The sequence below is a fragment of the Lissotriton helveticus genome, chromosome 10 (genome assembly GCF_964261635.1).
Source record: "Lissotriton helveticus chromosome 10, aLisHel1.1, whole genome shotgun sequence".
Taxonomy (NCBI): domain Eukaryota; kingdom Metazoa; phylum Chordata; class Amphibia; order Caudata; family Salamandridae; genus Lissotriton; species Lissotriton helveticus.
Window position 1 is genome coordinate 196,345,803 of NC_136071.1, and position 14,678 is coordinate 196,360,480.

Here is a 14,678-nt window from a genome sequence, read left to right on the forward strand (position 1 = left end):
AAAAAGAAAATGTGTGTTTCTGTGAATGACAGTACTCTACCTCACCAGTGCTCCAAAATGCACGACTAGCTGCATACAATGCCCTTACCACTCTCGAGCTGCATGGTGTGGCACATTTGCTACACTCGTTTTTATTGTGTGATACTTCGAGTTTTTACAATCGCTATGACTTCAGTGATCTAACATTAATGGCAGCACCCACCACATTGTCAAAATTGTTCTAGCACCACTGTGTACATAGTGAAAGAGAGAGAAAGGAATGACCCGCACCTTAGCCAGTCCCATGATAGAGTGAGGTCTGGCACTGAAATACTAACTTTCTCCTGCTGACCCTCTAAAATGTCAATCTATTTAAGTTTGGCAAAAATGGTATCCACCAATATAGTGGGAAAGTAAGAGAGTGGCACATAGAAAAGTTTGGCGTCCCAGCCAGCTGTGTAGCGGGTTCGTGGGTAGACAGCTGTCAACCCGTGCTCCATGCAGTCTGTGACCAGTGAGAGGTTGGTAGTCACCTTTTCTATGGCATCGAATCTATTGTAAACTGCAAGAATAAAAAATAAACATATGCATCAAATTAGATTACAGACATGCTTTTGGTTTCTATTTTACACTTCACATTTTCCCCATTGTAACACACTGTGTGGAAATTGTTGGTCTTTGGAAGACTACTTCAGCATATTAGGAATGAGAGACTGGATCTATTACTTTCCATTAATTTACATGTTGTGTTTCAATCTGGCTTGAAGATGGGGAGAGGATGCACGTGGTTGCCTGGGAAAGAGGCTGCACAGTGAAGCCCAGCACAACCTCAGATTGGCAGCGCTAGGAAATGAAATGTTGCACTTAAGTAAGCCATTGAAGGTGAGGAGATTTCTTTCCATCATGTGTGAATGTTTCCCTGAATTACTCTTGAACAGTATTTCACCACCATCCTTACAGTAATAATAATTCCTGCCAACCAGCAATATAGTCTAGCTACCTATATCCTGTCCTGCTGAGGGTATGTTTAGATGCACAGCATGGTATGGCCAATAGATAAGTCTGCGTGGTCATTGACATCATGAGAATTTTTGGAGACCTAGTCCAGACAGATGTTTAGGCCCCAACTCTAGAACAACTTTTAATTGTATTGCCTTTTGTCTGCTAATTTAAACCTGCATCCATTAAAAAAAATATAAAACAGACACACAGACAGACAGATCATCTTGTAATCACAGGACCAAATCACAGAAATTCCTGGTTATCTTTCTTGCACCTGCTCTGACCCTACTCGATGGAGGATCAACATTTGTGGGTCACTCATCCATTGTTATGGGCCTGACCACATTTCGTGACCACTGTCTCTGGTTTTCCAAATCTTTCTCATCCGATTGACAATGTTCTGTAGCAGTATGAGCAACAAAGGCTCCATGTGGAACAGTAGCAATTCGATCAGTTATGGAAAAACATACATTAGGCAATGATCAATACACATTCAATAGTAGTAACAGAAAAACGGGGCCTCTAACGATGTCTTCATAAAATATCAGATTTGCAGCTTAGAAAGCAGTGTTTACTGCTCAGAGTACCTACCTGTGGGGCTGCAAGAAGACAGTACACAATGAAAACACCCATGCCAATCAGTGTCCCACACACTACAGTGGCCAGGTGTATGCAAATGCGTAGCTTAGTCAGTAAGATTGGGAGGGTGTGAACGTCAGATTTTCCAACTATCATGCTAGCCTATCATATGAGAAGCAGGGAATGAGGGCGGCTTAAGAGGCAGAGAAGAGGGACAGGAGTATGGTATTTAAAACTAAGCATGGGTGGATTTTGCGAATTGGCAATCTGCGAAATTGCGTATTTACGGATTTGCAATCCGTAAAATCAGCGAACTCTCGCGAATTTTGCGGATTCCTTTTTTTTTTTGTGTTCGCAAGTGTTTCTGCCATTTTGCAAGGGTTTTTTACCAGTTCGCAAACGCGAACTTACTTGTCGGGTAGCAACGGTCGCGACCATGTTGTTTCTACATCTGGTTCATCACAGCACCCTCTGTTTCACCACTGCCACCCTCTGTTTCACCACTGCCACCCTCTGGCTCTCCCATGCCACCCTCTAGTTCATCACTGTAGATTAGGGGGGGAAAAGCACACCTGCCCTGCCTCAACTGACATGAATGAATTAGGGGCTGATTAATGTGTCACTGAATTTGAACTTACAGGCTTGCACCTGCTTCCTTATCTGTAATTGCTTTCTGTTGCAGTGTAATTTTTTTAACAGGACCTTTGTTGTATACTTGTAGCTATTCTCTGAGCCTGCTGTGAGGGTCAGAGCAGGGTCATAGAATAGTTGCAAGTAGGCAACTGAACGCTGAAGGGGCCCCTCAGGAAGCACTACAGGGAATGGTTACTAATAATAAGATTGAACTTTTGCACCTGCTGAGTGCTTTCAGTTTTGCAAAAATCCAAATATCCAGCAGCATCCACAAAAAGTAATCCTTTCAGGTCAAGATCCAAATCAAAGTGACCAGCACATGAAGAAAGCACTGGGAGGAGCCTGCTGGACAGGAACAGGAAGTTGGAGACTGTGGGGCACTTCCTTCCTCCCCCCCAAAATGGACTCCTTGCAAAAAAAAAAGTGCAGGCAAATGTCAACCTGAGGAGTTATTCTGATAAAAATCATAATTTTCAAGGTTTATGCTGCCTGCTGGTGGATTTCTTGTGCGAAATGCAAATTTTGCAATCTCGCAATTGCGAGATTGTCGCTGCCCGCCGCATCTGCGTGTTCGCAAGTGTTTACTCTCGCGATGCGTGATCACGGGCCTTTATGACGTACTCGCGTTGCCAAACTCTCGCTGTGCAAGGTGGCAAGCCGCGATGACGTTGACAAACTCCCGCGGGATCCCGCAGCAAGATCCAAAATGGCGCAGCACACAAACATGGAGAAAAACAACTCTTCAAACGCTGAATGACGGTAAGTGAACGCTGCACGCCGCAAAATTGTATAGGATTCTATTTGGCAAGTGCGACCAAGCAAAAAATCCGCTTCGCGCGGATTTACGAATTTTCGGCAAATTTGCGAGAGTTCGCGGACTGCGAATTTGCCGAAAATCCGCAAAATCCGCGAGCGGAACGGATTTTACGCTCATGCTTATTTAAAACACAATATTCTGGAAAATAAGCAATATTTTAAGACCTTCAAAACGGAGACCAGAGAGTGCGTGCATGTCTGTGTTTTTGTCTGTGTGTTTATGTCAAAATCCCAGTTAAAAAACCTTGTCCGCAGGGCGTTCAATATCAAAACTCCTATTAATGCAATGGAGAGACAAACGGTCAAAGTCCAATGCTGCACCACCAATTTTTTTAAATTTTTTGGTTGCTGTGTTTAATGTATTTTGCCAAAAAAAGTCTCAACATACAAATAAGGGAAATTCCTAGTAAACTTCAAAAAGACAGTCAGAACAGAGCACTGAACGATGTCTGCATCAGTCATGTACACAGGACATCCGACTACACTTACTACGTGTGAAAAAATGTGTGGAGAAAAGAATGACACCTCACGGGCGCACCACCCTCGGGGCAACTGGCAGGTGTTCACCAGATTATGCCCCTTTTCTCATCATAGGTAGTCATTCAATTCAAAAGAAAAAGAAAGAAAAGTGTCCAAAACAAACCAAGGAGATGTGTAAAGTGCAAAGGAGTAATAAGCATTCACTCCCTTCTGTGACCAAAAGTGCTTAAAATCAACAGGCACACCTTTCGCACAACTTTATTTTGAAATTAGGTGTGTTCTGTTGAACTAAAAAAAGGCTGGTAGCTAACTCTGCATACCATTACCTACAGCAAACATGTTTCACTGCCACTGAAACTCCCGGCAGATTCTTCAGGGCTTGAGACTTTGTCACCGCACCAATGTTGGACACCTTGTACTCTGGGACCTCTTCCAGCCAATTTTTCTAGTACCAGCTGAAGAGGAAGGTATATGCTGGCTCCTCATGTGAGCCTCAACATAAAATGAATGGCCCCTACGATTGTTGCATCAATCGTACGGAGCTGCACGGAGCTCTGTTTCTCATGAGAACTATGCTCCCTCAGTTTTGTCCCAGCCATATACAATTCAGTCCTAACCCTGCTCAAATAGGACCAGCCCAGTCTGAGCTGTAGGCCAGGTCTTCCCTGAACCAGAACATAAGCAACCAAAGACTGGTTTCACCCTTTTTGAGGCTCAACAGTCAGGTGTAATGTGATTTCAGTGGAACAGTAGGCATAGGACCCATGTGTGGGCGTACACTCAGGGGCGTAGTTACCCCCCGAATAAATGTATAATCTAAGAAGCAGTTGGGTGCAGGTGTTTTTAGTCTGGTATTGTGAGGTATCGGTCAGTATCTGTACGCCCACACATGGGTCCTATGTCTACTGTTCCACTGAAATCACATTACACCTGCATATTATCAATTCATGTGACAGACAGTTATGTGCTAACAACTCAAAGGAAGTCTGCAAGCTACTGGTACCTCGCAATTGAGCTGCTGGATACACATGGGTGGACGTATTTCAAGAATTCCTCCAATCAATTGTGTTTTATTGAATTACAAGCTACATATTGTTGGAAATGGGTTCCACCTATTTAGTCTGCAGAGATTTTTTGCTTTCGATTACCCAGTCAGTTTTTAGACCTTTACTATGGGTGAGCCTCACTTAGTGAGTCTCCCTCAAAGTAATTGCATGGTTATTGGACAGGGCATGTTTACCGTCTGCCTTTTAAAATAAGGCTGCTACAGCACTGCTAGACACTGGGCTGGTTATACATGTGCACGCCTGTGCGCACTGGTGTAGGCTGCACACAAAAGGCTACCATTATGCACAGCCTGGGCGCTACACGCAGGTAACATGCCAAAATAACCCCTTTTTGACAGACCAAAATCTACCTTTTTCTTATTAATGTCGCCCCTAAGTAGACCTTATTGTCCTTAAAGTCAGGGTGCATTGTATTTAAAAGTAGGACATGTAAACGTTAATGTTGAACATGTCCGTGCAGTTAAATTTCCCCAAAAGCTATGCCCACAGTAACAGTGGGCTAAAGAACGGTGATGGGTCAAACCCAGATCTTTTTGTAGTGTAGTTCCTATTATCCCAATAGGCTCTGCGCATTGGAATAATACCTTCAATAGTATAGACCTAGGGCCGAGGTTAACTAGGTCTTCTACTGACGATATTAGACTTAAAGTTTTGGGTTTGCCAGCTAGCTCAGAGTTCACTAGAAACTTTCTCGAATAGACAAGGAGGAGTTTAACCTCCCTGGATAGACAAGAAGGGATTTAGTTTCTGACAACCATAGAACATGACAACTTTGCTCTCCCCTAATGAAGAGTGTATCTCTAGAGTCGTGTGAAAACAAAAGACAACTTATTTTACTCAGTCAGTTCAGTGCATTCTTAGTTTCACCAGATTGTAGAGAAAAGGAAGAGATGGGCGTGTTCAATAAAAGATGTTATTTATTGATCAGTCTCTTTTCTCGTACAAGAGAAATGAATCGATATTATTGCAATACTTATGGTTAAGTAAAGTGCATACAATAAAAGCAGAATTATAAAATAATACTGTAAAAACATTGATATGGTTTCTAAGCCATAAGATATTTAAAATGGATAAAATAGATACATACATATATACATTTGACTAATCGTACTCAACTGGTGCTTCTAACTACGCCTACCCCGGTGTACCTGACCTAAGCCTAATACGTGGGAGGGAGTAAATAAGTAGCAGTTTAAGTTAAGTTTGTTTTGCCAAGTGACTGACTCAAGAATTCTCTGCAAGGGGTTATTCAGTTCTGTACCTGAGAACTAGAATGGTTGAGGGCTGGTATCTCTCGTCTTTGGTCTTGATATTCCAGCTGCCTGCAAGGGCTGCTTGGAAGCGCGGGAGCTGGATTTTCTCGGCAGGAGAAAGGCAGCGTGTCCTTCTCAGCGCATCAGGAAGGCGGGGCAGCGCCAGTGGGCTTCGCTCTGTGCTGGGCTATTCGGCAAGTCTCGCTGCTCCGATCTCATCACCACCGCGTGTGTTTGCTTAAGGCAATGTCGGTAATATTTATACCTGTAAGGTGCCGAGATTGACGTAAGGATGGACATAGATACGTCAATAAGGATGTCATACGAACTGGTCGTTAGCACATTCTTTACTGAAGTTCTCGGTGAAATCAAAACAATGGCTGTAGGGATTTTCCCAGGTTGTCATAGGTTTGATTTGTTTTGAGAACTCCGTATGCCTTATCAGGGGCTGGAGGAATAGTGCTTGCCTAATTAGATGGCAAGCGTTATGACCTAATCAGATAACGCGTTCCTGTGCCGTGGTGTGGCTTAATCAGATAACGGTTTTTGCACCGTGGGATGGCTGCTAGTTAATTATTAACCAGAACAGGGTCAGGAATCGATACAGAACCTATAGGAATACATCACACCCACTCCACGCAGACTATGTCCATTTTTACAAATCTAGGCATAGTAAATATACTAGTAGAGCACGTGTATACCGTACCACCCCAAAATACATTCATATGCATTTTGAAACCATGAAATATACAAAAAGATAATTATATGCATCATATGCACTCAAGCAGTATAGTAATGCTAAATTAATTACGCATATTCATACATCATTATTAATAAGATATGAAAATAACACATGAAATGGCTCTTAATACAGAAGAAAAGGTGCGAGTCCATTTCATCACAAAAATCAAATATTTACGAACATGCCAGTGGGCAGCTAATGTCTCTAAAGTACCTAAAATAGAATTTTAGTTCTCTAAGAATAGTTTCTACTTTAAGCAGAAGATAAGTGTCCCGAAAAATTGCAAAATATTTTGGGGCCGCTGAAAAAATTATGTTTCGCTGTCCGTAAACTGGAGAAAAAATTGTTCATGATACTTTATTATCAAAGTTGAAGGCCAAATTCAGGGTGTTGGGAACGCCGTGTGCTAGCTTGCTCAAAAGTCATTATTTCTGCTCTGGTGAGAACATCATATCATTTAGACTGTCGAAAAAACTGTCAACAGCTTCCTGTGAAAGTTCCACTAACTCGGAAAAGGTGGTTACCATGCATTCATGAGCATGATTGCCTTCATTGATGTTTCGATCAGCATAGCTGACAGAAGGTCGTACCTGATCGATGCTGCTTTCATCTTGAACTTCACTACCCCTCAATCGTAGTGGTGAAGTCTCCACGAATGCCGTCATCAGGATTGGTAGCCGCTGGGGACAGCACAATGCATGAGCCGTTACCGGACCCAACAAGGCTTCTGCGTCCATTGGCACATCCGATTGTAGTGTCAGACAGGTGTCCAACACGCATTCTTCTCCGCATAGCAAGCACCTTAATACAGGTAAAACACATCGTTGCCACATCGGTCTAAATGAAAGAAACCAAGACATGTTTAGGTCTCTAAGCCGGGATAGTCCAAGGATTTTAGATATCCGGTCCCGGTATCCAATGGCTAGGATTGTTTCTTCCCTTGTCGCAGGTGTTTTGTCTGTGACACGGTTTGCCATAGCGAAATAACAGGATCAAAAATAGGATTCCTGCCACTAGTCCCAAAAGGAGAGGAAGTCCGCCAAAGATGGAATGCACGAAGTCTGGAAAAATACCCAGAATGGCTTTGAATGGTGTTAAAGCCCCCGAAAACACTGTCTTAAATACATTTGAGACTCCACTGGTATCAGAAATATTTAAGATTTCGTTCAGGATTTCTGCGAAATGTATGGGGGAATTAGTTGATAACAATGAATAAATCTCTGCCGTTGTCCTTGCAACTTGGAGATCATACGTTTCTTTTGATGACGTAAGCCTGGTCGGCGTCTGAAGGAGCACTGTCTTCATTCTGCTTAAAGTATCAATTCGAATAGAAGTAATTTTCAATTTGGGCCATAACCTTGCCTCCCTGTCTGGTGAAGCGCTGGGGAACAATACCCGTTCACAGCACATGACCTTCGCAGTCGTAGTTATGAGATAAGGTATTCCGGGCAGCAAACTACAACATCTGCGGTCTACAATCATAATGTAACTCCCGTTCGATAGTCTCCTAAAGAATGGTTCTATTTGTGTTGCAGGTGTGCCTAGCTGGTGACATGAAAGGTTATTTGAGGACCCTTCACAGGCTCCGTGTAAACTAATACCATTACACAGAAGTGTACCGCTTAGTGACATCGCACAATTATTGCCACTAAGAAACACTTTCTGGCCTTTATTACTGACACATGCATGTGAATAGGGCAAGTTCCATGTTGACTTAATGTACCCTTTTCCCAATTTCTCGTACATGCCAGCCTGTATATATTTTTGGCAGTATTGAAACCTGAAAGTAGATATTGGAATATTAATTATCCCATGTATTATCCATTCAATGACAGGTCGTTCTGACATTGTCAATGGTAATCTCTCGAGTTTCTCAATGCTCCGGATTGTATAATCAGCACCCTTCTGTGCCATACTGATTTGTTTATCAGTAAGGTTAAAGATATTGAATAGTGACGTCGTGTTGATTAAACGCCAAGGCACATAGCCTGAACGCAGATTTTGTAACGTCCAGCCAAGCTGTACACTAGAACGCAATTGGGAATGACCGTGTTGTAACAACAGTAAGTCTTGCGATATTATGTCGATTGCTGAAGACACAATGCTGTCCAAAGAGTATATTCTGGAGGACAGAGTCATTAACCCATTGTCCACTACAGAGTGATTTTTCCAAATTAATACGGTCAATTTCCCGTATTCTCTCTGCTGTCTCAATTTGAGTTATTTTCCAGGCTTCGTTATAAGCTGCATATACAGAGGCTGCTATGAAGCGTTTTTGACGCTGTTTGCGCGGTCCCTTAATGAAGTCACGCAAGTCAGCACCATCAGTAAGTAAAGTTAGGTGTTGCTTCATTTCTGCCAGTGTGGATGTTTGTAGCCATTGAAGGCAGAGTTTGCCCACACTGTACGTGGTAATTATCCCTGGGTGTTGTCTTTGGGAATATCTAGGGTCTGGCCTGGTCAATGTGAACCCCTGTATTTTGTTCAGGAATCTGTCTTGACAGTTATTAGTATCTGTGGGCCAGATCAACCATTGTTTCCAATCAGGATGTGTTCTGTTTTGGCTTAATATATGGTTTACGTCTATCTCCTCATCTATAGAGCTATTACTGTTCATTGTTGGCTTTGGAATAGACGGTTTGTTTAAATCTTTGATTTTCGCTAGCCCAAGACAGGTAGTTTGTTGAATAGTGTCATTTAAAAATATAATTTGTTCTGGGATCATGCAGGCTCTAAACAATGATTCCATACCTTGTACTTGCCATTCTTTTGTACCCCAAACACTTTTTACTTCAACATTTTTGTCCCAGTAATCAAAACCAAATGTACTCATTTGCTCAAAAAATGAGTCTGAATATATTAATTTAGTGTTTGTAAGCATGGTCTTCGTACCTGTCTTGTTTGACAATTTGAAATAAAATGTTTCTGCATTACTCGTGTTGAACCCTGAAAAATATGAATATTTGTCATAAAAAGTTCTTGAGCTACCTTTTGGAGGGGTTGCACAGTGTTCCCATTGATTATAATTTAAAACATTTCTAGGTTGTGCAGATTTATGCAGATAATGGTTACCAAAGTGATTATAGCAGAACATCTGATCATAATTAGACGAACCCTGCAAATAATCATGTTTTGTAAATTTAGCAGACATCACTAGGTCAGACATCATATCATTAATACTTTCAAAGTCCCAATCATCAGCAAATGAGCTTGGTTTTACAAAGTCACTCAATGAGATCTTAACCCCTTAAGTGCTGCCGTCGGTCGTCACGGGCACTACCTCCCCAGTGCTGCGTGCGACCGCTGGACGTCCAGTTCAGCACCGGATAATGGACAGCGCAGCACTGGGGAGGTTTGTTTACTAGCTCCCAAGTGGTTAATTTGATGTGGATACTTCAGGATTTCAACCGGACCATAGATTTCATAATCAGTATTGTCCCATGCTACCCCACCGGGTATAGGATTGGCTGTGAAGTTGACTGAAGAAAGTTCTCTTTTCTCGACGTGTGAAGATGTGTGTGGTTTGAGGACTAAGTTGATTTTCTGGCTTGCTGTGTCCATTTTAACATATTTTCCCTCAATGAAATGTCCCAAACATAGTACCATGATGAGCCAAAGTATGAGGATGAATGCACCTAAGGCCACCCAAAATTCAATCCATGGAGAAATTAGATAGGTTTCTTTCAGATGTTGAAAAAGTTCCTTAGCTTTATCTTTAAAAGTTTTTGTTGATGTCTGTTTCTTTGATTCACTCAGATCTTCAGATGAATCATTGAAGTTGATGAAGTAGCCGGATGCCGTTCTGTCTATTGTTCCAATTGCTTCTGGATTAGTTTTTGTTCTAGAAGTTTCCTTCGTTTCATCAGCATAGTCATATGGTACTTCATTGTAGGTTGGTGTGTCTCGACTAAATGTTTTTATTTGGGTTTTTAGAGGTTTAAGTTCAATTGCTTTGTTGCATAGTCCTTGTTGATGTTCTGTAGGCATTTCGAATGTGATTAGCCTCTTAGTTTGAACCTCTGTGTTTGTAGCAAACCTTGGTGTTCTACTACTTATCGGGAGTCCACTTGGCCTACTGTTTGTTATCGGCCACATGATTGTGGTTTTATCAGGTCGATGGATACAACTCTGTTCTCCTTTTTACCAGCAAGAGGCGGTAGTACTACTGATCTTGTCCCGTTGATAGACAAGACAGGGACTGCTTTTCTGTAAGGAGGCCCAAATTCCTTCTTTACCGCGATCTTTTCTCTGACTAGATCCCCGACTTTTGGAATCCAAACAGGTCATGCTGGGACAGGTGGTTTTTCTTCAGTGGTTGTTGGCTGTTGTTTCAACTTTATGTTGCTCAGGTCTTTCCTTGTTTCGTTTAAGTCCTGCAAAATAGCCAAACTATCTTTGATATCAAAGCTTTTTTCTTTAACCACTGAAGTCTGACTGTCAAGATCTAAGATCATCATTCTAGTCCCAAACAATAATTCGTACGGACTGAATCCCCTCAGAGAATTTCTTGGCAGGTTGTTTAGACTACGTTGGACACTTATTAGATGTTTGACCCACCCAGCTCCCGAACCTAATACCTTCGCTGTTATAGATTGCTTTATGTCACGTTTTTTTTTCTTTCTACAATTCCGTTTCCCTCAGGATGAAATGGACAAGAATACCGCAATGCAATGCCCATGCTGGTCATGGCCTCCTTATAAGCTCGAGAGCTAAAGGCAGGACCCTGGTCAGAACGTAGCATGCCAATTGCGTATGTGCCGATAAAGACTCGCAAATCTTTTATAACAGTTCTGGCGTCCGCCGATCGCTGGGGCCACATCCATATGAATCTCGTGCATGAATCCACTGCAACCAAGATATATTTATAGTTACCATCCCTTTGTAAGGGACCACAGTGGTCCAGGTAAACACAGGCTAATGGTTTATCCGAGATTAGAAGGGGCGTCTGCGCTGGTCGTCTCACTGTTGATACTTTCATTTTTTGACATATTTCACATTCTAGAACATAGTTCTGTGTTTTTCTTCTCATTTGTGGCCACCAGTATCTCTGTTTTAATAACGATACTGTGGCTGAGACGCCAGCATGTACAGAAGCAAGCCCTTCGTGTGCCGCTATGATTAGTCCTAACCTATGTTCCATGTTTGGAATTGCCCTATCCCCCACTCCAGGGATTCGAGCAAAAGGAACATTATTTGCATCAGTTATGTATGAGTACTTTACTGGAAAGCCTTTCGGGAGTGTTTCTATCGCATCTTTTACTGTAGCGCTAACAGCCTGTAAAATTTTGCTGTCTATTTTTGTTTTTGACCGGGTTATGGCGGCTCCGGAAGCCGTTTGCACAGCTGCCTTCGCGGCCTCATCAGCCAATGAATTCCCTGCAACGTGAACGCCATCAGGTTGATGACTCAGTGTATGTATCACGTGAGTCTTTGGTAGTTCTTTTTGTAAAAGAACTACTTGTTCCCAAAGCATTTTATGCTTGATTGTGCCTCCTTTTGCATCCTTAAAACCATTCTGAACCCAGATCTGCAAGTATTCGTTGTAAGACTGAACGCAGTAATTCGAATCACACACTATGAGTGTGGGGAATTCGCGATTGGTATTTTCAAGCGCCATCTTAAATGCGAGTAGTTCCGCTCGTTGAGCTGTACAATCTCTTAGAGATTGCGTTTTAGTGACCAGTGGTTTAAATTTTCCTTCGTGCCAGTGACCTTTAACAATCGCGCACGCAGCACTGTAAGCTTGTTTACCCCCCACTGCGGGTTGTGCTGATCCGTCTGTATATATTATACAGCCGTAATGTTCTAGAGGCAGAATTTCGGTCGGCGGAGGACATTCGAATTCATATTGGAGAAATTCTTGTGTTTTTAAGTTGGGGTCAAATTCGTATGCCACGTCTGTTGCAGCAAGAGAATTAGCCCATTGTATCCATCTTGGATGGAGTGCTTTAGCATTCGAAATGCTTGCCTTTGTTACCACCTCCAGGGCTGGTATCGGTGTCACGATGATTATTCGTTTACCTTGTGCTAGGGCCCGCTCCTTTGCTACAGCAGTCTGTACCGCGGTCAGAATTTTTTCCGTTGGGCTAAATTTCATTTCAGCTTTTGTGTACAAGTGTGATTTGTATGCAATTGGTACCTTTTCTCCCTCATTAGAGGTCAGGTATGTGAATCCGCATCTTCCTGGGATGACTCGAATCACTAGATTGCGTGTGTTATCACGTGTTTCTAATTTTGTTTTAATTAACATGTCTGTTTGTAAAGATCTCAAAGTTTCTGTGTGTTTTTGAGTCCAATTGATTTTTTTTAAATCTGGTTTTATTAGATCATAAAGGGGTTTGACCCTTTCTGCGTAATTTATAATGTAAGTTCTTCCGAAATTTAGGAAGCCTAGAATTGATTGTAAGTTTTTTAATGTTTTAGGTTTTTGGATTACAGCACATTTCTCTAGGAAATTGTCAGCCAGGCTTTTGCCTTCACTTGATAATTCATATCCTAAAAACAGGACTGTCAGATGGGCAATTCTTGACTTTTTAAAGTTGAATTTGTAACCCTCTGCTGCGAACCCAAGTATTATGGTGTTCACTCTCTTCAAGTGAGTATCCAAGTCATCATCTCTTAGGTAAATGTCGTCGACATAGGATAATGCCTCGTCATCATATGTTTGTAGTAACTCTGTTACTCTCGCTGAGAATAATCCTGGGCTGTTCTTGTACCCCTGGGGTAAACGGCAGAAACTTTTTTGCGAGCCATTTACCGAGAACGCAGTCAAATATCTGCTCTCTGGTGCTATATTTTGACAAAAGAATCCATTAGAGATGTCTAATGTTGTTTTGTATTTTTTGCGCACTATGTTATTCATTAGTGCAGCACTATGCGAGCTTTGCACTGCAAAAGTTTTGCAACATGAGTTAAGGTGTCTGTAATCCAAAACAAGACGATATGAATTGTCTGGTTTGGAGACAGGAAACAAAGGGTTGTTCATTTGTGAGGTGCAAGTTTCAATCACCCCCTGGTATTCAAGTTGATCTAGGATCTCTTTTACCTGTTTTTTAGCTTCTTGCTTAATTGGGTACTGTCTCTTTGCAGTAGGTTGTGATTTTAACTGGATTTTATGAGGAGGAGAGTTCTTATCCCATCCTACATGATTTTTATATAAAGCAGGAGCTAGAGCTACTGCCCACTTTCTTGCAAGTGTATATTTTTTATGAATTGGAATATGATTTGAGAAGGCAGGCATAATTATTTCTTCTATATAAATCAATAAAGGCTAGCTAGTTTAAGGGAAATATTAGGGAGACTTTGGTACGTCAGCAGTGACAATATGTGGGAAAAACACTGTTTTCCTTTGAAAGCCCTCACCCACCGACCTAGTCGGTGGCATGCTTCATCATCGGGCCCACCACAGTGGCACCGAATGTGCCCCGGGTGTGCTTCAACGCCAGGTGACTGCGGAGCTGGTATGTTGCTGAGTGTGCAGTGAAGGGGTGTGAAGGTGAGAAATTAAAATGCTATCCAGGAGGTCCCAGCACCCGAGGGTATTAGCAATATTTAATGAACTGGGCCTCTGTTAGCAGGTTAAAAAGGCAATAGGACGTTTTAAGGGAGAGTTACAATGACCTCCAGCGTCCAGTGTGGTCTACATGTTTCTGCCAGTGCCTTTGTTATAAGCTGGCTTTCCTCAGGACCAAAAAGGGGTGAAAAGTGCAAATAATAATAAACTATATTAAGTGAGTGTTGTTATTTTCTCTATGTGTCGCGCACGCTAAGGCGCTGTAGCTGTTAGAGGGGGATTCCCTCAAGCTTTTCTACACAGAACACATAGGACAAAGACAAGACGTACAAGGAAGAGTCATATTAGGTTTACATTAAGTAAAAGAACCACTTTTAGCCGACTTGTAAGGTGGTGTTCGACCTATATGCGGCTAAGGTGAGCTCATTGGGGACTCCATAGAGCTAGTGAGGGTATATTCAACCGTTAGTGAGGGGTGGTGGGCTAAAAACGAAATCACAAGGTGAGGTACAGGGAAGTAATAGTACTAAGTCCTCACTCTGTTATTTCAATGTAAAAAGCCTCATGGGTCGCCTGGCAGAGAAAGAGACCCTGTAGGGATAAAAATGAGACAT

General features: G+C 42.1%; 1 protein-coding gene across 1 annotated transcript in view; it reads right to left on the minus strand.

The window, feature by feature from the left end:
- Nucleotides 1-212: 212 nt before the first annotated feature.
- LOC144785116 (retinol dehydrogenase 7-like) overlaps nt 213-14,678 on the minus strand; it is a 59,682-nt gene continuing 45,216 nt past the window's right edge. Inside the window, exon 4 of the mRNA XM_078664209.1 lies at nt 213-541. Within this exon, the coding sequence (XP_078520335.1) occupies nt 348-541 (194 nt within the window). The 3' untranslated portion in view covers nt 213-347. The remainder of the gene's footprint in view (nt 542-14,678) is intronic.